The following is a 24,320-nucleotide window of genomic DNA, read 5'->3' as shown; positions in this document are numbered from 1 at the left end:
ACCAAATAACAGTTATGAATGGCTATATGGTAGAATTAAGGGTATTTTATTTTCTTCTGAATATTTTTCTCTGTGTATCAAGACTATTTGTAGTGAACATGCATTATTTCAAAAATCAGGGGAAAAAGTTATTTATAAAAGAAAATGAGACCTGTTTCTTTAGTGGAAAATGTTCCATCATGATATGGGCGGGTGATAAGGTAGTGCCAGTAAGTGTGTCTGAGTGTCCATCACTATCCAAGATGTATGTGAACAGAAGCTCAGGTTCTCTGCATGATTACAAACAAACACAAACAAACAAACAAACTCAGCTTGTGGCAGTTGACAGATCAGGAGCTTGATAGGAAGGAAGTAAGAAGGCCAGTTGTAAAGGGCTGTTTTCTAGAAATACTGGAGCCTCCTCAGGCCATCCTCACCCACAGGCAAGTTTCAGAAATATGGCTCTGGGAGAAGCTGTGGTTATGGCTTTGTGGCTGAAAATCAGCATTAGAGAAGGGTAGGAGTCTGAGTTTTCAAAGCAGGTGTCCTGCCTGGCAGTGGGTAGAGAGCCCAGCCTTCTGAGTCTGTCCCTTGATGCCACAGCTTGTGTTTCAAGCCATTGTTCCCATTCATGGCATGTAAGTTAGGTTGAGAGAACTTCCTATTGAAGCTGCCAGGTGAGCTGTGACTGGTCATCCATTTGCAGAAATGAGTGCCTATCCTGGTCTGAAGTAATTGCTTCTGATGTGACCTAGCTGGGCTGCTTACTCTTGTTGGTCCATCGTTGCTTGGACTGTCAAATAAAGGAGTGGGGATGGAGGATATATTTCAAAAGCTTCTTCGAGCTCTGAGATCTTAGGATCCCCTGTTCTTTGGAAAATGGAAATGTCTTATAAGAGGTGATTCAGAGTGGTTTATTGTACACTTCAAAAGTGGCTAGTGTGACTGAGGAACTGAATTTTAAATTTTAATTAATTTTAACTAATTTAAGTTTAAATTTATGTAACCACATGTGGCTAGGGGCTACCCTATTGGACAGCACAACTCCTTAACTGGAAAATCTAACACGAGGTGAGCATTTTGAATGCCTATATATATTTTTATATATACCTATTTTTGAAATTAAAAGAAACTTTTTATAATGTCAGAAAAACGCTTTGGGTTCATTACACACAACACAGACAAGAAGAAGAAGAAAGTAAAAAATAGTCACGAAAATACCTACTCAGAGATAACTGCTATTGGCACCTTGGTGTATAACCTTCTAAATTCTCTTCTGTGTTTACGTCTTAGATAGCCAGCTGGCTTTCAAAAGCATAGTTTGAAATCATCCAGGAAAGGGATAAGATGTGTTAGAAAGAGAGAATGCCTGCTCATTGCCCAGAAGAGAATACTGATAAAGATTTTAGCAATCTGCCACGGCTGATGTTTCTTTTCTGGGTGCTAGGTTATCAATCCCATAGGATGGGATGCATTTGGATTGCCTGCCGAAAATGCTGCGATCGAGAGGAATCTACATCCAGAAAGTTGGACACAGAGGTATGTGTTTACAGGCATATTCAAGCACTTGTATACAGAACCCTTAAACAATTTTTTTAACCTGTGCACAAGAAATAGAAAGTAAAGCAAACAAAACATTGCAGTCTGCCGAGCAATAAACAGGATTGTCTGTATTTGGTGTTTGCCTTTTTGCACACTGTATTCTTATCTAAGAAATAACAAAGAGGGTTTGGATATCATTCATGTGTTCATTTTGATGCTTTGTTATTTAGTTATTCTTCTTTGAGTATTTGCGTTTGGAAGGAAAAAGGAGAAGGAAAGGGTGACATTTGTTAAATTTCTACAGTGCTCTTCATCTTCGTGACTGTAGTTTGAGCCATATACAAATTCCACATTATAATTTTCTCTGCAAATTCTGTTAATTTTTTGCCTTCACCATTCTGAAGGAAGAGGAACTTAGATATTCAGCGAGGAAATATATGGCCAATTTATTCTGGGTGTGGCTTTCTCCAAGGAGGACATACTCTCAGTACCCACTGTGCCTCAGGCTTCCATGTACTTGTGGGCCAGCAGTGCCCATCCCTCTCCCTCCTGATAAAGCCTTGAGGGCCTTATACCAGAACCCAGCAGAATGTTCTGGGCTCACTCCAGCCCCTTTCACAAAGCCTTTCCTCACCCTACCCGGTTCAAAGTCTATCCCCATTGTCTTTCACCTCCCTTTGCTTTATCTTGCCCAAGGCTACATTGTAAAAAGAAATATCTTCTGCACCATCTATTTGTCTTTTTTCTTCCTAATCCCTAGTTTCCACTTTTCCAATTATGGTTAATTCTAGAGTAATGGGAGTGATGAAAAAAGGAGGAAATAATGATTTAAATAAAATGGGTCAAATATGGTATAAGTTTGATGTAAGCTAGGCTAGGGACTGGCAAATTCCATGGGCCAAATTTGGCCCTGCCTGATTTTGTAAATAAAGTTTTATTGGAACACAAGCCACACCCATTTGTTTATATATTGGTCATGGCTGCTTTCATGATACAATGGCAGAACTGAGTAGTTGTGACAGAGACCATATGGCTCACAGAGCTGAAAACATTTACCATCTGGTCCTTTACAGAAAGTTTGCCAACTCCTCCAAGGAGGAGTAGTATGCTCCTCCAACTAGAGCATAGCAGTAAAGAAGATGGCCCCTGAATCAGGCCACATAGGTACAAATCCTGCCTTTCCTTCTTCCTAGCCATTCACCTTGAGCAAATTACTTAACCTCTCTCCGCCTCAGTTTATTTATCTGTAAAGGAGGGATAGTCATAGTTCCTACCTCTTATGAATGGATAAAGATTAAGCACTGTCTTAGTCAGCTGCTATAACAAAAATACCATAGTCTGGGTGGCTTATAAACAACAGAAATGTATTTCTCTCAGTTCTATAGGCTGGGAAGTCCGAGATCAAGGCACTTGCAGATTTGGTGTCTGGTGAGGACCTGCTTCTTGGTTCATAGACAGCTGTCTTCTCTCTGTGTCTTGACATGGTAGAAGGGGCAAGGTTGCTCTCTGGAGTCTCTTTTATAAAGGCACTAATCCGGTTACCTCTCATAGTACCTTTGGTTACCTCAAAATACCATTACGTTGGAGATTAGGTTTTAACATAACAATTTGAGGGAGACACAAACATTCAGTCTGTTGCAAGCACTTTTCTGCAAAATGCTTAACACGAGGCTTGGAATTAAAATAAGCTATTGTTAGCTAATCAGAGATCACCTAGAGAACTTCTTCATGGTTTTCCATATTTTCAGTCTGCTTGTACTGAAAGGGGACACAGTAGAAATTAATTAGTCCTTTTTCTTTAAAAAGAAAAAAGAGGACCTAGAGATCATCATATTAACTGAAGTCAGACAGAGGAAGACAAATATCGTATGATATCACTTACATGTAGAATCTAAAAAAATGATACAAATGAACTTACTTACAAAACAGAAATAGACTCACAGACATAGAAAACAAATTTATGGTTACCAAAGGGGATAGTGGGGAGGGGCAGGGGGGAATAAATTAGGAGTTTGGGATTAACATATACATATTACTGTATATAAAATAGACAAACAACAAGGACCTATTGTATAGCACAGGGAACTATACTCTGTCTTGTAATAACCTATAATGGAAAATAATCTGAAAAATATATTTATATGTATATATGTATAACTGAATCACTTTACTATATATCTGAAACTAACACAGCACTGTAAATTAACTATATTTCAATAAAAAGTTAAAATTTTTTTTAATTTAAAAAATTTAAATAGAAAAAAGTAAATAATATTTCATATTATATTAAAGTTGATTAATTTACTTCTCTCCTCTTTTCCAATTGTTGGAGAGTTTTTGGTTTTAGGTTTTGATTGACAAAGCACTGTATGGCTCCTCCTGGATTCCCGCAATTTGTATGTTAAGATTTTTCTTTTCAGTCGCTTTTAAATTTGTAAATGCTTGGCTTAAATTTGTGCAGAATACAGGCATATGGATGGGCCAGGAGTGCACAAATCAGAAGGGTTGCCTTCCTGAATGGCCTGGGAAAGGGTTAGTCCCTAGGACCGAAGACTATCATGGTTTTTAGTGGATTTTGCAAGGGTCCAAAGAATAGATGTCTTCTACTAGGCAGATATTTTCACGGATTCCTAGTAATTAATTTCTTCGCCAGGGCGAAACAACACTTAAAGCCCTTTGGAATAATCTAGACTTTTCCAGTTTCCTTTTCACATTCTCAAAGTGTAGTTTGTTTATGGCTTTTCCTGTTTCTAAAATCCAAACTGTTTTCCCTTTGTTTCGCAGTAATATTAGACACATGAGGAAACAACTTGATCGACTGGGCCTGTGTTTCAGCTGGGATAGAGTAAGTCACCTTTTTCCTGGAAGGTCTTTATTTTAACCAAGGTCCTGATTGAATGGGGGATTGAGCACATTTACTTTATCTTCCTTCTCTTCAGGTTGGGAGGAAGGAGGAAAAGAAGGGTGGCAGAAAGCAGGAGGGAAGGATTAGCACTCCACAAATAAAAAAGTATCCCCAGTGGATAATTTGCCTGCAAACAAGTAATTTTCTGTGGGATTAAGCTAAGAGAGTTAACTTCTTATTTAACTTCACAGTTGGCTATTATTTATGTGTGGCAAAAGCTTTGCACAAGGATTTCTCGTGTTCTCAGCAATAGTTTAAAAAGACTATTGGAATCTATGTAAAAGTGATTAAATGTCAACCCATGTGGTCCCTTTAGGTGATTAGGTGTAGGCTGATGGTTCATTTATCTCTTTTGTTCCATGTTTGGAACTGAGGCTTATAACAAAAAGCCTTTTGGTATAAAATGTTTTCAAACTGTGTATTAAACCACTGGAGAATTCCAGACCTGGGTGGAGTTCAGTGAAGACCACCTGGGTGTTAGGAACACCCACACTAAGTACGGCTGAAAAGCTCTGGCCAAAGACTACCCCTTAGACATTGATGAGTGGTCTGTTAGGTAAGATGAACTCTTGCTTGTCCTCTCCACGAACCAATGTCATGATCTCTCTTAGCATCCCACTAACTCCACAAAATGCTTTTCATTGCTGGGTCTGTCAAGTTCAAGGTCATATCCTTTTACTCATGCGAAGCACCTGGAACAAACCCAAATGCAATCACCTTCTCCTCCTCCCCCATAATTTCTTAAATGATTGCGATTTGATGAGTACAGTAAAAAAGTGAAAATCAAACACGTTTAAACAGTCCCTGCTTTTTTCTTTTTTTCTTTTTTAGCTTCTTTAGATAAGGTCATGGGTTGAATCAAGTTCTTATTGTAGCACTGATGCCATTTTTATCACTAACTTGCAAGGTCACCAGGGTTTCATTTGGTAGAGGTGAAAAAGTCCTGGTGCCTGAGTCAGGTTGTCCTGAGGAGCCAGTGGGGAAGTGCTGATGAAGAATGAACTGCATTCTCATGTGGAGAGAACTGAGTAATGCCCTCAGCTCTCCAGAGATGCATTGGTAAATTCCTTGAGAGTAGAGATGGACTTGTTAACCCTCTAGGATGAGAACTAGCCTAGTCCTACGCAGGAACAGCAACCATAAATAGTTCAAAAATTAATGGATTGTTTTCCTGATTATCATAGAAGATTAGAAAATGCAGAAAAGTATAAGGAAGAACATAATGTGGTTAATGTGGTTAACCACAATGTGGTTAATTTAACGTCCTTGTATGGTTCCTTGTAGTCTTTTATTCTGGAATATTATATAATTTACTTTTGCAAAATAGAATTCATAATTCGTGTTTTTTATTTTGCTTTTTTTTACCTGCTATTCATGAACATTTTCCCAGTTTATTAAATATTCTTTGGAAAAAGTGACTTTTTATAGCTGTGTAGTTTTCCATCTTATGAATGTATCATAATTTATGTAACCTTCCCCTTATTATCATATGTTTAGATAGATTCTAATGTTCCTCTGTTATAAATATAGGTTCTCAATCACTCTTGTAAAAATCTGAAGTCCAGAAAGCTGTAAAAACGAAAAGTTTTTCATAACTCATTTGACTGCAAAACCTGACCTGAACTGATGTTTATCTCACTTAGAATGAATATTCATATATTTTACTCTAGGAATAGTGATATAATTGATTACTAGGTGCTCTCCCAGACCTAGTTAGGTAAATATACTGTTACCTTTTCATATCCAAAAAGGTCTTAGTTCTGAAGCACCACAGCTGGACCACAAGCATTTCAGATAAAGGGATTTTGAACCTGTTAGTGCAGGATTGTAGATAAATATCACCACCCCTTCTATCAGTGTCTAATAGTTACTGAACAATTCCCATGGGCCAGGCACCCATAATTCTCTCTTCAGATCTCTAGAAAGCTCTAAAATGTGGGTGATTTTATTGACATCGTTTTATTGCTGGTCACCCAAGTGGCAGTGCTGGGCTAATCCACTGGCCACTTTATGACTGCTGTGCTCACCCCCCGCACTTGGAGCAGATACTTTAGTACACATATTTTATTTCCTTAATATGACTCCTCAAAAAACCATGAGCAAGTTTAAAGCTTACAGTACTTGAATTTAAAGATACTTAAAGGTATAATTTGCTTATGTTACTTTGCTATTGCCAAATTATCCTCCATAAAGGTTATACATATTTACACTCCCAAGTTATTATATAGTTGTTTTCACCTGTACTTCTTTTGTTATTAGTGATGAGTTTTTCCCGTGCTTTTAATGAATGTTTGAATTTGGGGAGGGAGTGTGTGTGTGAATAATCTAATCATGTCTTTTGCCCATATAGTTAGAGGGTGTTTGTCCTTTTCTTAATGATTTTCATTTTGTTACAAATATTTTCCCTCAATTTATCATTTGCCTTGCGTTTTGTTTGTAGTGGGATTATTGTTAGCACACAAATATGTACTTGGAAAGACCTTTCAGATAAATACATTTTTATTCTCAATCTTTTGTTTAATTTTTGCATTTAACTCAACTGGAATTATTTTAGTATATGATATAAGATAAGGAATTCCTCCTTTTTCTGAATAACCAATTGTTTCTGTCTTTGATTTTCAAACATTCTTTTCCTCATTGATTTAAAGGGCTAACTTTATTATAACCATCTTCTTTTACGCTGTTATTATACACTAAGTTCTGTTTCTGTTCATTTGATCCATTTATTACTATGTCATTGCTAAGCTATTTTTAGTTACAGTTGCTTTATAATTGGCTCTAATACCAGGTAACAGAAGTTTCTTCTTATTGTCTGATACTGACAGTGCCATCCCTACTATCTTGTGTTTCTGTTTCCTTGATATATTTTGCCCATTTGAAAAAAATTTTATCCTTTATTTGTTGAATTCTTTTGGTGCATCACTTGTGGATACAATTAATTAAAAAAAATTGAAAGATGGACAAAGCATATGGGGGAAACCTTTTAGCTAATCTAAAGTCTTTGTAACAGGGAAGTGTAAGCTATTTGTATTTATTTTTATAACTAGTATAGCAATTCTTTATTGTGCTAAAAGATAGCTGTAAGGGTCTTAAACCACGTGTTTAGTATCAACATAAAAAATAAAACAGAACATATGTTTTTGCCTCCCATGTGTCAATAAGGTAAGGAGATTAGCTGGCAGCGTTGGGTCTTCATTGCTGCACACAGGCTTTCTCTAGTTGCAGTGAGCAGGGGCTACTCTTTGCTGCGGTGAGTGGGCTTCTCATTGTGGTGGTTTCTCTTGTTGCGGAGAATGGGCTCTAGGTGCATGGGCTTCAGTAGTTGCAGCACGTGGGCTCAGTAGTTGTGGCTCGTGGGCTCTAGAGCGCAGGCTCGGTAGTTGTGGCACGTGGACTTAGTTGCTCCGCGGCATGTGGGATCTTCCTGGACCAGGGACCGAACCCGTGTCCCTTGCATTGGCAGGTGGATTCTTAACCACTGTGCTAACAGGGAAGTCCCACACTTTCCACTTTCTAAATCTATTTTCCAGAGGTTTTTTTGGGTATGTTCTGAGATTTTAGGCCTAATTTCTTCTTCTTCTTTTTTTTAAAATTTATTTATTTATTTATTTATTTCTGGCTGTGTTGGGTCTTCATTTCTGTGCGAGTGCTTTCTCTAGTTGCGGCAAGCAGGGGCCACTCTTCATCGCGGTGCGCGGGCCTCTCACTATCGCAGCCTCTCTTGTTGCGGAGCACAGGCTCCAAACGCGCAGGCTCAGTAGTTGTGGTGCACGGGCCTAGTTGCTCCGCAGCATGTGGGATCTTCCCAGACCGGGGCACGAACCCGTGTCCCCTGCATTGGCAGGCAGATTCTCAACTACTGTGCCCCCCAGGGAAGCCCCCTAATTTCTTCTTATTGAAATTTTTCTTATCATGTATCATTCCTTAAACATAGATCTTTGCTTTTGGTTTTAGAATCATTTTCATAGCAAATTACTTAAACTGAATGCTTCTTAACTAGTTTCAGTGCTCATCATAGACCTTATAGAGCATGACCTTATAGAGCATGATTGCCCATTTTCACAACTTAGATTCATGAAAGAAAATGTTCAGATATTTTAGCTCTTGCTTTGAATCTTCCGATATTGCATGTTATTTTCATAATGGAGAATGACTTTTCATTGCTTTCACCTATGACCAGCAACTTACTGGGGTATGGAATTCTTTTTTCTTTCAAATCTCTTTAGTAGACCTTGATCCTTGATTTACTGTCTTAAAAAAAATACAAATTATAGACTTACAGGAAGTTGCCAAGATAGTATAGACAGATCCTATGGACCCTTCACCCAGCTTCTGCCAATGATAACATTTTATACAACTATAATATAATATCAAAACTAGGAAATTAACATTGGCACACTACTATTAACTAGAGTACAAATTTTATTCAGATTTCACCAGTTTTTATATGTACACACAGTGTGTGTGTGTGTATGTGTGTGTGTGTGTGTAGGAGTAGTAGTAGTAGTTCTGTACAGTTTAATCACATGTGTAGAATTATGGAATGACCACCATCTGGCCCATTGGCCTCTGATGGAGAAGTCTGAGGCCAGCCCAGATCATCTCTTTGTAATACAGTGATCTTTCTACCCTCGTTTTGATGCTTGTCGGACTCCTGTCTCTGCCTTTTCCATTTAAAATTTTTATCAAAGTGTAGCTCAGTGTCCATCCTTTCATTTTAATTTTGCCTGGTGCTTGGTGACCACTTTTGATCTGCAGTGTAGGTATTTCCTCCTGTTGGTTTTCTAGACTCTCTTTCTCAAGAACACTGACTTTGAGTGTTTGCTCTATTCACTGTCCTCCATTGTTTTCACCATCTTTCTCATGATTTTGGTCCCTTTGTTCTTCTCTACCTTTTGGGAGAACTCATGTTTGCTTTCCACATCACTGATTCAGTTTCTATTGAACCAGGGCTGCTTTATATGGTTTCTAATGCAGACAGTGATGCTATTGTATTTTTAGATTGATTCTTAGTGTTCCTCATCTCATTCAGTTCCCATTTTCTTTCTCAAGCCTCTTGGCCAACTGCTTTTTTTTTCTTCTTATTTTGCTATCTTATCTCATTTCATAGACTGTGTATGTTCAAAAATTTTCTTGAGAGTACAAGGTGATGCTCTTGAAAAATTATTTTTGCTTCTTGTAATCTTTTTACAAGTTTGAAATGCTGTGCTCTCCTTGTTTGTTTCAGAAGCTTTTCATAGACACCTTGTGGATTTTTCCCCCATTTCCTGAGTGAAGTGGACTAGTGTATCACTTTAGGGATCCATCAGCATGAGGGGAGCAGAGTGGAAGCTCTGTCATACTCTCTGCCTCATTCATTTCTGTCCGGGTTCGGGGAACCCATAGCTCCTGGGGCATCTTTCTCTTTGCTCTGATCTTTACCCGGGTGTGAGTTGTGGTATCACAGATGCCCCTATGACACCCTGACTGCTTCAAATGCTTCTGAGGCACCACAGACAGGCGTGTCCAGTTAGTGGGCTTTTTACCTGCTCTGTAGCCCACCCTCCCCTCTGGATTTGCCGTTTCAAGTAAGGGGTGCCAGATCCCTGCTTCTCAAGAACCCAGTCTGTCCTTAAGAGGGGGAGATGCTATTTGGCTTATGGTATTTTTCTTCAACCTAGTCCCATCTGCCAAAATTCCTTGTCATTTCTGGCGTGTCAGTGGCACCTGTGTTACTTCCTGTATTGGTGCAGTCCCCTCGGCCCCCATCTTTATATTCTCTTGGTCATTTTTTTTTTTTTTTTGTGGTACGCGGGCCTCTCACTGTTGTGGCCTCTCCCGCCGCGGAGCAACAGGCTCCGGACGCGCAGGCTCAGCGGCCATGGCTCACGGGCGCAGCCGCTCTGCGGCATGTGGGATCTTACCGGACCCGGGCACGAACCCACAACCCTGCATCGGCAGGCGGACTCTCAACCACTGCGCCACCAGGGAAGCCCTCTCTTGGTCATTTTAATGGGAGTAATGGAAACAAGTTTAGATACATGTGTTCTTGACGCCATTTTTCCCAGAAATCCACCAGTGCTTTTTAATGAAACCTTTACAATCTGATTGGTCATATAGAGCAGCAGAGTGAGGAGGTACAGGAATAGTTTATTTAATTGACAAGGCAGATCTGTACCCTTTGCAAATAACAATCCTAAAGTCCCATAAAAACTGGATAATTAAGCAGATGGGTATCTGACAGTTAACAGAATATTTAAAAAATACGATGGCTCAGAAATGTTATCTTCCTCCCCCAGGTGGAGAAAGCTAACTTGAAAACATGGGTCATGGACTCATTCTTCCTGTCTTTGCCTGGATGGGAATACCTGTAGGAATGGTCCAGCTCGGGAGCTGCATTCTCATCTTTCTTACAGAAAATGCTTAATTCTCTGAATTAAAAGGAAAAAAGTATACATTTCTTGAATTAATAGTGAGCCAGAATGATAATCAAATGATGTCTTTTAGCTCAGCACTGTGTTTCACTTTTTCAGATATTATTCCGCAAATAGCTTGTATCATCTCGATTTGGAAAGTAAGAAACTGAAAGCTGAATTTGAATAGTTGAACATCTACTAAGGGAAGAGTGAAGAGGAGATAAAATTCCAAACTGTGCAGTGAGAGATCAGACATGTTTTTTTGTGGAGCACTTTGTGGAATAACTGGCAGCCTTTCTGGAGAGGGTGTGACCCTGCATTCTGCTCTCATGGGTTCAGATTATGGCCTTGGTGATCATGCACTGGTCCTAGGAGATGCCCCCGTGAGTTCCTTGTGACAGTGACATAGTTAGCTTCTAAGTTGTGTGGTATGGCCCACTGAGGCAAGTGTGTCTCTGACTTTGATCTCTACCATCTCACCAGTGCTCTGGTGCCTGAGCTGGTTCTGGACCAGGCCTTGGCTGTGTTTTGATTGGCATAGACTCTGGGGCTTGATTTTTATCAGGAGTCATCTGGATAATTATGTGGGGAGCAGTGCCCTAGGAGTTCCCTTCAAAACCAGACAAGTATACGAAAGGAAAAAAACATCCAAACCAGATAGGATTCAAAGTAATGCCTGTGGAATCTGCGAGAGCAGGACTTTATTAGCTGTTTATGGTGCTTGCTGAGCAATCCCCAAACACTCATACTCCAATGTAAAATCAAAACAAAACAGGAACATAGGACTGGGCATAAATGATGTTTGGATTAACTTTTCTTGTCTCCTTTACTAGAGTAATCAAGAGTTGACTCTGCTGAGTTTCTTTACTATGGAGATCTTATGAAATTTTATTTGCACTCATTTTCACTGGATTTTAAATTCCTGTGTTTGATTTCCTTCTCGTGTTTCTCCATTCTGCCTTCTCTACATGTTGGTGCCCAGTAATAAGACTGATGGCTTTGCCCATCAGTCCCGTTGGGGCCAGGCAAACATAGGAATTACTGCCCCCAAGACAGTCATCCATTGAAACGAACTCAGTGTGCCCCCCACCATGTTCCCCAAAGGCTGAGCGGGCTAACGTGGATGTGTAGTGTGGTTATCCTGGAGCAGTGGAAGAGGCATTGGAACTGGGCTCCATCAGAATTTTTACTGGGACAGGCTTTTATGATGTCGAGCTTTTCCAAGTTTTATCCATCAATGCTGCACAGCCTACATAAATTAAGGGGGTTGCTGAGGCATTTGTGGCATCTCCACCATGTGCAGATGGTGCTTTGCTTCTATTTGCATCTCTTTGCTTCTATTTCTCTCTCTCTCCCCGTCTTTCTTCCCTTTCACTGTCCTCTTTCCATTCCCTTATTCTCATCCATTCTCCTTGACTCACCTTCCTTCCTTCCCTCCTTCCTTCCTTCTTCACAATTCCATTATCACACCTAAAACAATTAATGATAATACCATAAAATCCTGGAATACCAGTCATTTTGCAGATTTCACTGGTTGTCTTATCAGTATTTCTTATTCCGTGGGTTTGTTTGCCTGCACTTCTGCTGGTCTTTGTTTAGCCTTTTCGTCCCCACCCTCATGTCATAATCATGGTTTGGAACCAGTACTCTCTTTTCATCCAAAACACACGCCCTTTGGACCATACCTGCATGAGTTTATTTTCAAAGACAACATGATTTGTATGATTACAAAATGAAAATTATTATTGCTTCAAGACCCTTACTACCTCGGAATTTTATTTACATAGAAGACTAGACATTCGAAAGGAAAGATTAAACTCCAAGAAATAATGAGGGTTCCAGGATAATAGAAAGATATATTTTTAACGGTTTTTATTTTAAAAGAATTTAAAGAATAGCCTAAAACAAAAAGAATTTAGGGCAAGTGATTGCCTGGAAACCTGGTTGGGAAGATTCCCATTGTGAGAGCTCGGGGTTGTGGTTGCCTTGACAACGTGTAACAGGCCCTCGAAGTGTTTGACTCTCTGAGTCCTCTTTCAAGTCCTTACAGAGGTGAAGCAGTTGGTCTGGTAGATCTCTGACTCTAGATTACTTTCTGTCTCTCAGAATCAGAAAATTAACCTTTTTCCAGAGGTTTTTCTTTTGGTTGGGAGGGAAGAGGCAATACCTTTGTTTTAACTGAAATGAATTGGCAGCATATCTCTAGTGCTTTCATTTCAGGGAAGGTTGGTGCTGGTGCATAAGGGTTAGTGTTCAGAATTATCATCATCTCGAGGCTGAGAACCGTGTGTCATCATGAATACCCAGCACACATGCAGCTGACCTCATGCACAGCTGTGACAGCTCAGTCCTTACCAGCCTAAAACATGGAGGGAAGTTTTTCATTGCCTCAGACAGGATCGTGTTCTTGGACTCTTCAGCCCTAACTAAAGAAGGAGGTCTCCTGGGGCCGCTCAGCAAATGTGGCTATGCAAGGAAGTAGTTTGTTTTATCCTCATCCCCAGTGGTGGTCATGAGTCCTATCAAGGATGTACACTCTGGCTAATGGGAATAGAATTTACCAATTTAATACTTGTTAAATGCTTCTAGGAGATTGGATCTTGGATGCTCATTCCAGAGGCTTGAGTTTTGGTGATGGACTTTGCCATTCACACATGGTGGGCATGATCTATTGCTCCCTCTTTCCCCATGGCTGAATCAGGTCTCCAGGTCAGTTTTGCACAATAGCCAGTACAACCTTTGACAGAACAGGTGCTTGTAGGTGTACGATGCAAGGTGCTCTAAGCATGTGGTTCAAGTTCAGAAGGTCTTGAAGATGAAGTTGTTACTCCGTGAAAATAACAAGGATCATTTATTTATTTATTTATTTTATTTATTTTTTTTGCGGTACGTGGCCCTCTCACTGTTGTGGCCTCTCCCGTTGCGGAGCACAGGCCTCGGACGCGCAGGCTTAGCGACCATGGCTCATAGGCCCAGCCGCTCCGCGGCATGTGGGATCTTCCCAGACCGGGGTACGAACCCATGTCCCCTGCATCGGCAGGCGGACTCTCAACCACTGCGCCACCAGGGAAGCCCACAAGGATAATTTATGTGTGTGCTTATACCAGTGGTTCTCTAACATTGGCGAGCATCAGAATCACCAAGAGGGCCTATTAAACCACAGATTTCTGGGCCCCACCCCCAGAGTTTCTGATGCAGTAGGTCTGTGGTTTTGTTTTTCTATTCAGAAAAAAAGGATCTTAGGAATGATCGTGCTCCCAAACCTTATTAGGTAGGAATCATAAGAAGACCTACCATCAATTTTTTCTGACGTGTGGTAGCGCATAAATGAATAATAAAAACAAAATTTTAAGAAATAGTCAATGTTTTTGCAAATACAAGATTATTTTTATAACTTCTTTCACTGTGAAATATTAAACGTGGATAGAGTAGAGCAAAAGCATGTATGTAAAGCTTAACGCATTATTGGAATGTACAGCTACCACCTAGGTTAAGAAATAGAACTTTGCAGCACCCAGCAGTTCTCTGTGTGCCCTTTTCCAATCACAACTCCATCTCTCCCCACTACCACTATCATAGGGAACCTCTGTTCTGGCATTTATGACAATCACTGCCTTGTTTTCAGTTTTACCACCTGCATATGGTTTTCATAGTTACATAAATGAACTCAGATAGTATGTGTTCTTTTGCGTCTAGCTTCTTTAACTCAACATTACGATCAGAGAATATTCTCTGTATGATTTTCTGGAGGAAAAACATTCCTGTGTGTCTCCTGTACTCTCAGTCTCTACTACCGCACCTTCACTTCTGACACCAGATGTGTGTTCTACAACTTAACTCAATTCTGATACTATCTACATGGAGATGGTGTCAGATCCCACAAGTTAAAGGCTTAGCCCTACAGGACTTTCCCCGTCCCCCACTTCTTATGACAATTACAAGTCCAGGTTGTTACCTATGCTTCTGACCAACTGGCTATAAGTCAGAGGTTCCCACAACCCTTCCTTGATTAATTTGCTAGCAAGAATTCATGAACTTCACAGAATTCAGGAAAGCAGTCTACTTACTAGATTAGTGATTTATTACAAAGGACATCAAAAGATACAGATGAACAGCCAGATGAAGAAGTATATAGGATGAGGTCCAGGAGGGTCTCAAGCACAGAATCTTCTGTCCCATTGGAACTGGGATGGGCCACCCTTCCTGCATGTTATCATCCAGAGGCCCATCAAATCTTACCGTTCAGGAGTTTTCATAGAGCAGGGATGGTCTCCCTGACTCTCCGTTTGAACTCCTCTGACACTGTCCCATCAGGGATAGGGAGGGGCACCTCATTACTGCTGGTTGGGGTAGAAGTCAAGACCCCACCCCTGTGGTCTCCACTGACACCACCAAGGGTTTTTCTTCTATGTTAACTTGCATTTTATTTTATTTTTATTGAAGTATAGTGGATTTATAATGTTGTGTTAGTTTCTGCTGTACAGCAAAGTGACTCAATTATACATATTTACATTATTTTTTTATATATATTCTTTTCCATTACAGTTTATCATAGGGTATTCAATATAGTTCTTTGTGCTCTACAGTAGGACCTTGTTGTTTATCCATTCTGTATATAAAAGCTTAGCGGCCAGTACGGGTAGGAGAGTCCCGGCTTTCCACTCAACCTCCTGTGATGCCACACTGACACAGAGAGAGATTGGGCTGCCTTGTTATTGCCTCCCAAGGTTGTAAGTCTAGACTCTCCACTGAGCCCTTGCTGGCGAGGGTAGGACTGTCATTTTTTTTCTGTGGTGTTGACTAAGGTAGAGCAATTATTGTCTAAATTTTCTCTCTTGCTAGGCTGTCCCTTTCCTGGTACTCTGGCTAAAGAGAGCAGGCTGTTCTTTTATTTTTTCTTCTTCTTTTTAATTTTTTGTCTGTACTCCTTGGCATTTCTGGATTACTGGCTTCATTAGCTCCAATTTTGGGACTTATGAGAAAATCCGTGGAACTCACCACTGTGTCACTCCTCAGGTGCTGAGGTCTCTAATTAGTCTACCTTCTCTTTTCAATTTATTGGAGTCTATGTTTGTTTTATACATATATATAATATTCGAGGTTTTTTGTTGTACTTAGTGGAAAGAACAAGGAAAAGTGCATCTATTCCATCTTCCCAGAAGAAGACGGCATATATAGTTTCAAATCCCTCCTTCTTCTTGTGAGATTCTGATCTGCACTTCCCTGCCCGTAATCTTTCCCTTAAACATCATTGGACTAAAAGATCTTCAAAATAATTTTCTATACTATTTTCTAAGTTTATAGTTTTATTTCTTAGTCTGTGTCACATAGGAAATCTTTTAAGCTGTGATGGGTTTCTACTACTCGTTGCTTATGGCGCTCGCAGGCAGCAGAATAGCTCATTTTGGGCACTGCTGTCATTTTTGCATCCTAGGAATTGATGAATTGATATTTCCTCTTCCTCTGGATCCATGTCCGTATCTAACAAATAGCCTTCACATTATTCAGGAAACCTAGAGAACTCACATCTCAAAAATATCTTTCAGATGACTCTGCCCTGTTGATCCTGAAACTTTCAAGTATGTTGCAGATAAAATTAATGTTCTTTTCCTTCCAGAAAAATGGAACAGTTGTAGAGAGCTGGTTTGGCACGGATAGTTGAAATACTGGCATCTCCCCAAATAGACGGATAACAAACTGCAACTCAAACCCATTCCTCTCATCTGTAGTTTAATGGAGGGTTTTCTGGACAGTTTAATGGACAGTTCCCAACTGTCTAGTTAGAAAAGCTGTCTGTATTGTTTGACTGCCTTGATGAAATTCTTGTCAGCTGGCAAAGAACAGTTACCAGGAAATTAGGCAAATTGTTGCTTCTTGTCCGATTATGGATAGTTTACAGAATCTTGTGCAGTTTGTAGCAGGAGGCAGCTTTCAGGTTACCATAAAAATGACAATGCTCAAAAAATAATGGTCAAGGGACTTCCCTGGTGGTACCGTGGTAAAGAATCTGCCTTCCAATGCAGGGACGCGGGTTCAATCCCTGGTTGGGGAACTAAGATCCCACATGCCTCGGGGCAATTAAGCCAGCATGCCACAACTACTGAGCTTGCGTGCTTCAACTAGAGAGCCCACATGCTGCAACTGTAGAGCCCACACGCTCTGGAGCTGGCACGCCACAACTAGAGAGAAGCCCATGTGCTGCAAACGAAAGATCCCTCATGCCTCAACAAAGATCCTGCCTGCTGCAACTGAGACCCAATGACGCCAAAAATAATAAATAAATAAATAAAATTAAATTAAAAAAAAATAGTGGTCAAGAAAATAGCAAAAGAGGAGCTTACTGATGAGTCTGATTTCAGTTCAGAAAGTGTGAGTTGTCTTCAGAACTGCGAAGACCATGATTTCCCTTCACTTAATATTCATTCTCTAAATTGGCTTCAAGAACATGTAGAACATGAATCTTTCAAATTACTTGAAAATTTAGCTGTAGCCCTAGATTTGAAAAACAAGACCTTTAAGAATAAAATACATGCTCTATAAAAGCAGAGTGTCTAGCATTTGTCATTTTCAATTTTCATTAAATGCTCATTTTCAGTCTAAAGTTAGTCCTGAGATGAAGAAACATAATTATGTAAAAATGAGTTCTTAAACAAATGCTTAGGTTCATGATTTATTAATTACCCTGATATTAACACCTGTTCCCTCAGTTCTGCAGAAAGGAGGAGAACAGGGAAGGTAAAGGAGGCCAGAGGGAGAAACTCAGCCAAGATGGAATTAAACAGATGGTTGAAGGAAGAGGGATGAGAAGATAAAGCCAAGATGAAGTGGACAGTGAGGCTGAAGAAGCCTGGGCAGTGGCAGTCATGGGGGGTAACAAATAGTTTAGGAGGGAGGAAGCAGTGGCCGTGTGGTCTAGAACAGGGACCCCTGGCTAGGACTGTAGATGACAAAGAGTTGTTGGGAAAGCTGCAAATGCAATGGAATAAAGCAGAACTGGAGAGGTGGGAGGGATGGGTCTAGGGCCTGGAATGCCTATGGGAGGTAAGGTGGGTGATGGATTGCCTCTCTTTTCTCTCCGACACAAATGGGTGTGAATGGGATAGGAATGGGGCTGACAGTTCAGAGAAACTGCTTAAGGGAGGAGAGACTGTGAAAAGGCTTAATGTATAGGTAGGTGGCCTGAATCTTCATGCCCCCTGACCTAATGCCCATATGTTGTTGGTACTCAATAAATCTCTGTGGAATAATTCAGTGAGTAAATGAGGAAACAGAGCCCTGAGTTGGATGGAAATTCCCTTCTTTTTATTCTCTGTACCTCCACTTTCTATCATGATAGCCAGTTATTGAGTCTCTCAGGATAAGGATTCGGTAAGGTAGACTCTTGGTGAGTGTTTTCTCATTGGTGGATTAAATGGGGAGAAACACAGAATTCTGAACCAGTGTTATACCAGGGAGCAGAGAAACTGATCTCAAGTATGTCTCCTTTTGAAAAGCCATTTGTTTTTGATATTGTAGAAGTTGCTAATGGAGGTAAACGTGGTTCTTCGTTTGCCTGTAGAGGTTCAAAGGTTTTGCAGACAGGTTTCTTAGAACACTGGGTTCACTGTGAATTGGAGTGACATTTCTCATGTGAACCCCTACTTGACAACATTTAATGTGAATAAGCCAGACTAGTTCCAAGAACAAAGGCATTCTATTGATACTTTTTTAGAAAACCTGTTATATTTAAGAAAACTTGCAAGGGCTCTGTCTCAAAGCTTTAATTTGTTTTTTAAATATAGTGACACTTGACGTCCTGAATTTTGTTGTATTTGTTACTTTAATGAAGATTTATCGAGCAGCTGCTATGCATAAATACTGGGCCAGACAGTGTTGGAAAGGCAGGCTGACCCTCTCCAGATTCCTTGATCCTCACAACAGTGTCGCAGTTTCCAGACGAGGAAAGTGAGGCCCAGAGAGATGAGTCATTTGTCCAGGGTTACCAGTGAGTCCACAGCAGACCCACAGACTGAGTCCAGTGCTGAGACCCTGGTCTTCAGCCTGCCTGCCCTTCACTCCTTCCATCCACTGACCTTCACCTGCCTCCAGGAGCTGACAGCCTGTTTAGAAAGGTGAACAAAATTTGGGGACTTAAATGAAAGGGTCAAAAAGTTTGGGTCCTAAAAGATGGAGATATACTTGGCATTTAAGACTCAGCCAGGCAGGAGATTGTCACCAAGATGACAGAGTAGAAGGACGTGCTCTCACTCCCTCTTGTGAGAACACCAGAATCACAACTAGCTGCTGGACAGTCATCGACAGGAAGACACTGTAACTCACCAAAAAGATACCCCACATCCAAAGACAAAGGAGAAGCCACAATGAATCGGTGGGAGGGGCGCGATCACAGTAAAATCAAATCCCATAACTGCTGGGTGGGTGACTCACAGACTGGAGAACACTTACACCACAGAAGTCAACCCACTGGAGTGAAGATCCTGAGCCCCACGTCAGGCTTCCCAACCTGGGGGTCTGGTAACGGGAGGAGGAATTCCTAGAGAATCAGACTTTGAGGCTAGTGGGATTTGATTGCAAGACTTCGACAGGACTAGGGGAAAGAGACTCAACTCTTGAAGGGCACACATAAAGTAGTGTGCACATCGGGACTCAGGGGAAGGAGCAGTGACCCAGGGGAGAACCAGACCTACCTGCTAGGGTTGGAGGGTCTCTTGAAGAGGCGGGGGTGGCTGTGGCTCACCGTGGAGACAAGGACACAAGCAGCAGAAGTTCTGGGAAGTACTCCTTGGTGTGAGCCCTCCCAGAGTCCGCCATTAGCCCCACCAAAGAGACCAGGTAAGCTCCAGTGTTGGGTCACCTCAGGCCAAACAAGCAACAGGGAGGGAACCCAGTCCCACCCATCAGCAGAAGTGAATTAAAGTTTTACTGAGCTCAGCCCACGAAAGCAACAGCCAGCTCTACCCACCACCAGTCCCTCCCATCAGGAAACTTGAACAAGCCTCTTAGATAGCCTCATCCACCAGAGGGTGGACAGCAGAAGCAAGAAGAACTACAGTCCTGCAGCCTGTGGAACAAAATCCACATTCACAGAAAGATAGACAAGATGAAAAGGCAGAGGGCTATGTACCAGATGAAGGAACAAGATCAAACCCCAGGTAAACAACTAAATGAAGTGGAGATAGGAAACCTTCCAGAAAAAGGATTCAGAATAATGATAGTGAACATGATCCAAGACCTCAAGTGCACACAGAACATTCTCCAGGATATATCACATCTTGGGTCACAAATCAAGCCTCAGTAAATTTAAGAAAATTGAAATCATATCAAGCATCTTTTCTGACCACAACGCTATGAGATTAGAAATGAATTACAGGGAAAAAAACGTAAAAAACACAAACACATGGAGGCTAAACAATATGTTACTAAATAACCAAGAGATCACTGAACAAATCAAAGAGGATTCAAAAAACACCTAGAGACAAATGACAATGAAAACATGACAATCCAAAACCTATGAGATGCAGCAAAAGCAATTCTAAGAGGGAAGTTTATAGCTATACAAGCCTACCTCAAGAAACAAGAAAAATCTCAAATAAACAATCTAACCTTACACCTAAAGGAACTAGAGAAAGAACAAACAAAACCCAAAGGTAGCAGAAGGAAAGAAATCATAAATATCAGAGCAGAAATAAATGAAACAAAGAACACAATAGCAAAGATCAATGAAACTAAAAGCTGGTTCTTTGAGAAGATAAACAAAATTGATAAACCATTAGCCAGACTCATCATGAAAAAGAGGGAGAGGACTCAAATCAATAAAATTAGAAATGGAAAAGGAGAAGTTACAACAGACACCACGGAAATACAAAGCATCCTAAGAGACTACTACAAGCAACTCTATGCCAATAAAATGGACAACCTGGAAGAAATGGACAAATTCTTAGAAAGGTATAACCTCCCAAGACTGAACCAGGAAGAAACAGAAAATATGAAAAGACCAATCACAAGTAATGAAATTGAAACTATGATTAAAAATCTTCCAACAAACAAAAGTCCAGGACCAGATGGCTTCACAGGTGAATGCTATCAAACATTGAGAGAAGAGCTAACACGCATCCTTCTCAAACTCTTCCAAAAAACTGCAGAGGAAGGAACACTCCCACACTCATTCTATGAGGCCACCATCACCCTGATACCAAAACCAGACAAAGATACTACAAAAAATGAAAATTACAGACCAATATCACTGATGAATATAGATGCAAAAATCCTCAACAAAACACTAGCAAACAGAATCCAACAACACATTAAAAGGATCATACACCATGATCAAGTGGGATTTATCCCAGGGATGCAAGGATTCTTCAATATATACAAATCAATCAATGTGATACACCATATTAGCAAACTGAAGAATAAAAACCATATGATGATCTCAATGGATGCAGAACAAGCTTTTGACAAAATTCAACACCCATTTATGATAAAAACTCTCCAGAAAGTGGGCATGGACAACATAATAAAGGCCATATACGACAAACCCACAGCACACATCATTCTCAGTGGTGAAAAACTGAAAGCATTTCCTCTAAATTCAGGAACAAGACAAGGATATCCACTCTCACCACTGTTATTCAACATAGTTTTGGAAGTCCTAGCCACAGAAATCAGAGAAGAAAAAGAAATAAAAGGAATACAAATTGGAAAAGAAGTAAAACTGTCACTGTTTGCAGATGACATGATACTATACATAGAGAATAGTAAAGATGCCACCAGAAAACTGCTACAGCTAATCAATGAATTTGGTAAAGTTGCAGGATACAAAATTAATGCACAGAAATCTCTTGCATTCCTATACACTAATGATGAAAAATCTGAAAGAGAAATTAAGGAAATACTCCCATTTACCATTGCAACAAAAAGAATAAAATACCTAGGAATAAACCTACCTAGGGAGACAAAAGACCTGTATGCAGAAAACTATAAGACACTAATGAAAGAAATTAAAGATGATACCAGCAGATGGAGAGATATACCATGTTCTTAGATTGGAGGAATCAATATTGTGAAAATGACTGTACTACCCAAAGCAATCTACAGATTCAATGCAATCCCTATCAAATTACCAATGGCATTTTTTACGGAACTAGAACAAAAACTCTTAAAATTTCTCTGGAGACACAAAAGACCCTGAATAGCCAAAGCAGTCTTGAGGGAAAAAAACGGAGCTGGAGGAATCAGACTCTCTGACTTCAGACTATACTACAAAGCTACAGTAATCAAGACAATATGGTACTGGCACAAAAACAGAAGCATAGATCAATGGAACAAGATAGAAAGCACAGAGATAAACCCACGCACCTATGGTCAACTAATCTATGACAAAGGAGGCAAGGATATATAATGGAGAAAAGACAGTCTCTTCAATAAGTGGTGCTGGGAAAACTGGACAGCTACATGTAAAAGAATGAAATTAGAACACTCCCGACCACCATACACCAAAATAAACTCAAAATGGATTAGAGACCTAAATGTAAGACCGGACACTATAAAACTCTTAGAAACATAGAAAGAACACTCTTTGACATAAATCACAGCAAGATCGTTTTTGATCCACCTCCTAGAGTAATGGAAATAAAAACAAAAATAAACAAATGTGACCTAATGAAACTTCAAAGCTTTTGCACAGCAAAGGAAACCATAAAGAAGACGAAAAGACAACCCTCAGAATGGGAGAAAATATTTGCAAATGAATCAACGGACAAACGATTAATCTCCAAAATATAGAAACAGCTCATGCAGCTCAATATTAAAAAAAAATCAACCCAATCCAAAAATGGGCAGAAGACCTAAATAGCCATTTCTCCAAAGAAGACATACAGGTGGCCAAGAAGTACATGAAAAGCTGCTCAACATCACTAATTATTAGAGAAATGCAAATGAAAACTACAATGAGGTATCACCTCATACCAGTTAGAATGGGCATCATCAGAAAATCTACAAAGAACAAATGCTGGAGAGGGTGTGGAGAAAAGGGAACCCTCTTGCACTGTTGGTGGGAATGTACATTGGTACAGCCACTATGGAGAACAGTATGGAGGTTCCTTAAAAAACTAAAAATTGAATTACCATATGATCCAGCAATCCCACTACTGGGCATATACCCAGAGAAAACCATAATTCAAAAAGACACATGAGGGGCTTCCCTGGTGGTGCAGTGGTTGAGAGTCCGCCTGCCGATGCAGGGGACACGGGTTCATGCCCCGGTCCGGGAAGATCCCACATGCCATGGAGCGGCTGGGCCCGTGAGCCATGGCCGCTGAGCCTGCATGTCCGGAGCCTGTGCTGTGCAACGGGAGAGGCCACAACAGTGAGAGGCCCACTTACCGCAAAAAAAAAAAAAAAAAAAAAGGCACGTGCACCCCAGTGTTCACTGCAGCACTATTTACAATAGCCAGGTCATGGAAGCAACCTAAATGCCCATCGACAGACTAATGGATAAAGAAGATGTGGTACGTATATACAATGGAATATTACTCAGTCATAAAAAGGAACAAAATTGGGTCATTTGTTGAGACGTGGATGGATCTAGAGACTGTCATACATCGTGAAGTAAATCAGAAAGAGAAAAACAAATATCATATATTAATGCATATATATGGAACCTAGAAATATGGTGCAGATGGACCAGTTTGCAGGACAGGGATTGAGGCACAGATGTAGAGGACAAACGTATGGACACCAAGGGGGGAAAGTGGCGGTGGGGGGGTTTTGGTGGGATGAATTGGGAGATTGGGATTGACATGTATACACTGATGTGTATAAAATTGATGACCAATAAGAACCTGCTGTATAAGAAAAAGTAAAATTAAATTTAAAAATTAAAAAAAAAAAAAAAAAAGACTCAGCCAGGCAAGAGCATGGAGCACTAGGCCTCCCTTTCATTCTGTGGTGGCCTGGACAGCAGACTGAGTCCACCCCACCACGGTGGGGAAGGGAGCGGGTGATCCTTAGATACCCCTGGGGCCCCTGGCATCACCATTCTCCTCTCATCTATGTGCTAAGCATTTGCCAAGTACATTACCGACATTTTCTCGTTTAATCTTCGTGTCTATCCCAGGATTTGGTCCAATTATTGGCTCCTTTTACAAATGTATTAGTTATTTATTTGCTGCATAACAAATTGCCCCAGAACTTAGTAGCCTAAAACAATAAGTATTTATTATTTCATCATTTCTGTGGGATAGGAATCCAGGCATGGCTTAGTTGTGTCCTCTGGCACGGGGTCCCTCATAAGGCTGCCATCAAGGCCAAGGCTGAGGTCTCATTTGAAGGCTTGCCTTTGGTGGGATCTACTTCCAAGCTCATTCATGTGGTTTTTAGCTGCTGGACTGAGGGCTGGTTCCTTGCATTTGCTGGCAGAAGCCTACCTTAGTTCCTTGCCACATGAGCCTCCATAGGGCAGCTCACAGCATGGCAGTTGGCTTTTTTCAGAGCAAGAG

The 24,320-nt window shown here is 40.5% G+C and overlaps 1 protein-coding gene and 1 long non-coding RNA gene across 18 annotated transcripts in view; both read left to right on the top strand.

Annotated features, from left to right (window-relative positions):
* LOC125965666 (uncharacterized) overlaps positions 1-24,320 on the top strand; it is a 313,457-nt gene that overhangs the window by 171,501 nt on the left and 117,636 nt on the right. The window lies entirely within an intron of this gene.
* Positions 1-24,320, top strand: part of LARS2 (leucyl-tRNA synthetase 2, mitochondrial) — a 278,606-nt gene that overhangs the window by 136,650 nt on the left and 117,636 nt on the right. For 13 of the 17 annotated variants that reach the window (XR_007479847.1, XR_007479848.1, XM_049716291.1 and 10 more), the window contains 3 exons: positions 1,427-1,518; positions 2,899-2,949; positions 4,306-4,366. The exons of 1 other annotated variant lie outside the window; for it this stretch is intronic. Coding sequence is in view for 14 of the 16 variants with exons in the window: in XM_049716291.1 (XP_049572248.1) it covers positions 1,427-1,518; positions 2,899-2,949; positions 4,306-4,366 (204 nt within the window). In the remaining 2 variants the exon portion in view is untranslated. The remainder of the gene's footprint in view (positions 1-1,426; positions 1,519-2,898; positions 2,950-4,305; positions 4,367-24,320) is intronic. 3 more of the 17 variants (XM_049716292.1, XM_004283837.3, XM_049716296.1) reach the window with 1 other exon arrangement.

Source organism: Orcinus orca, chromosome 10, assembly GCF_937001465.1.
Source record: "Orcinus orca chromosome 10, mOrcOrc1.1, whole genome shotgun sequence".
NCBI lineage: Eukaryota > Metazoa > Chordata > Mammalia > Artiodactyla > Delphinidae > Orcinus > Orcinus orca.
Note: the sequence above shows the minus strand (reverse complement) of the source record. Positions and strands in the feature narration are given on the sequence as shown.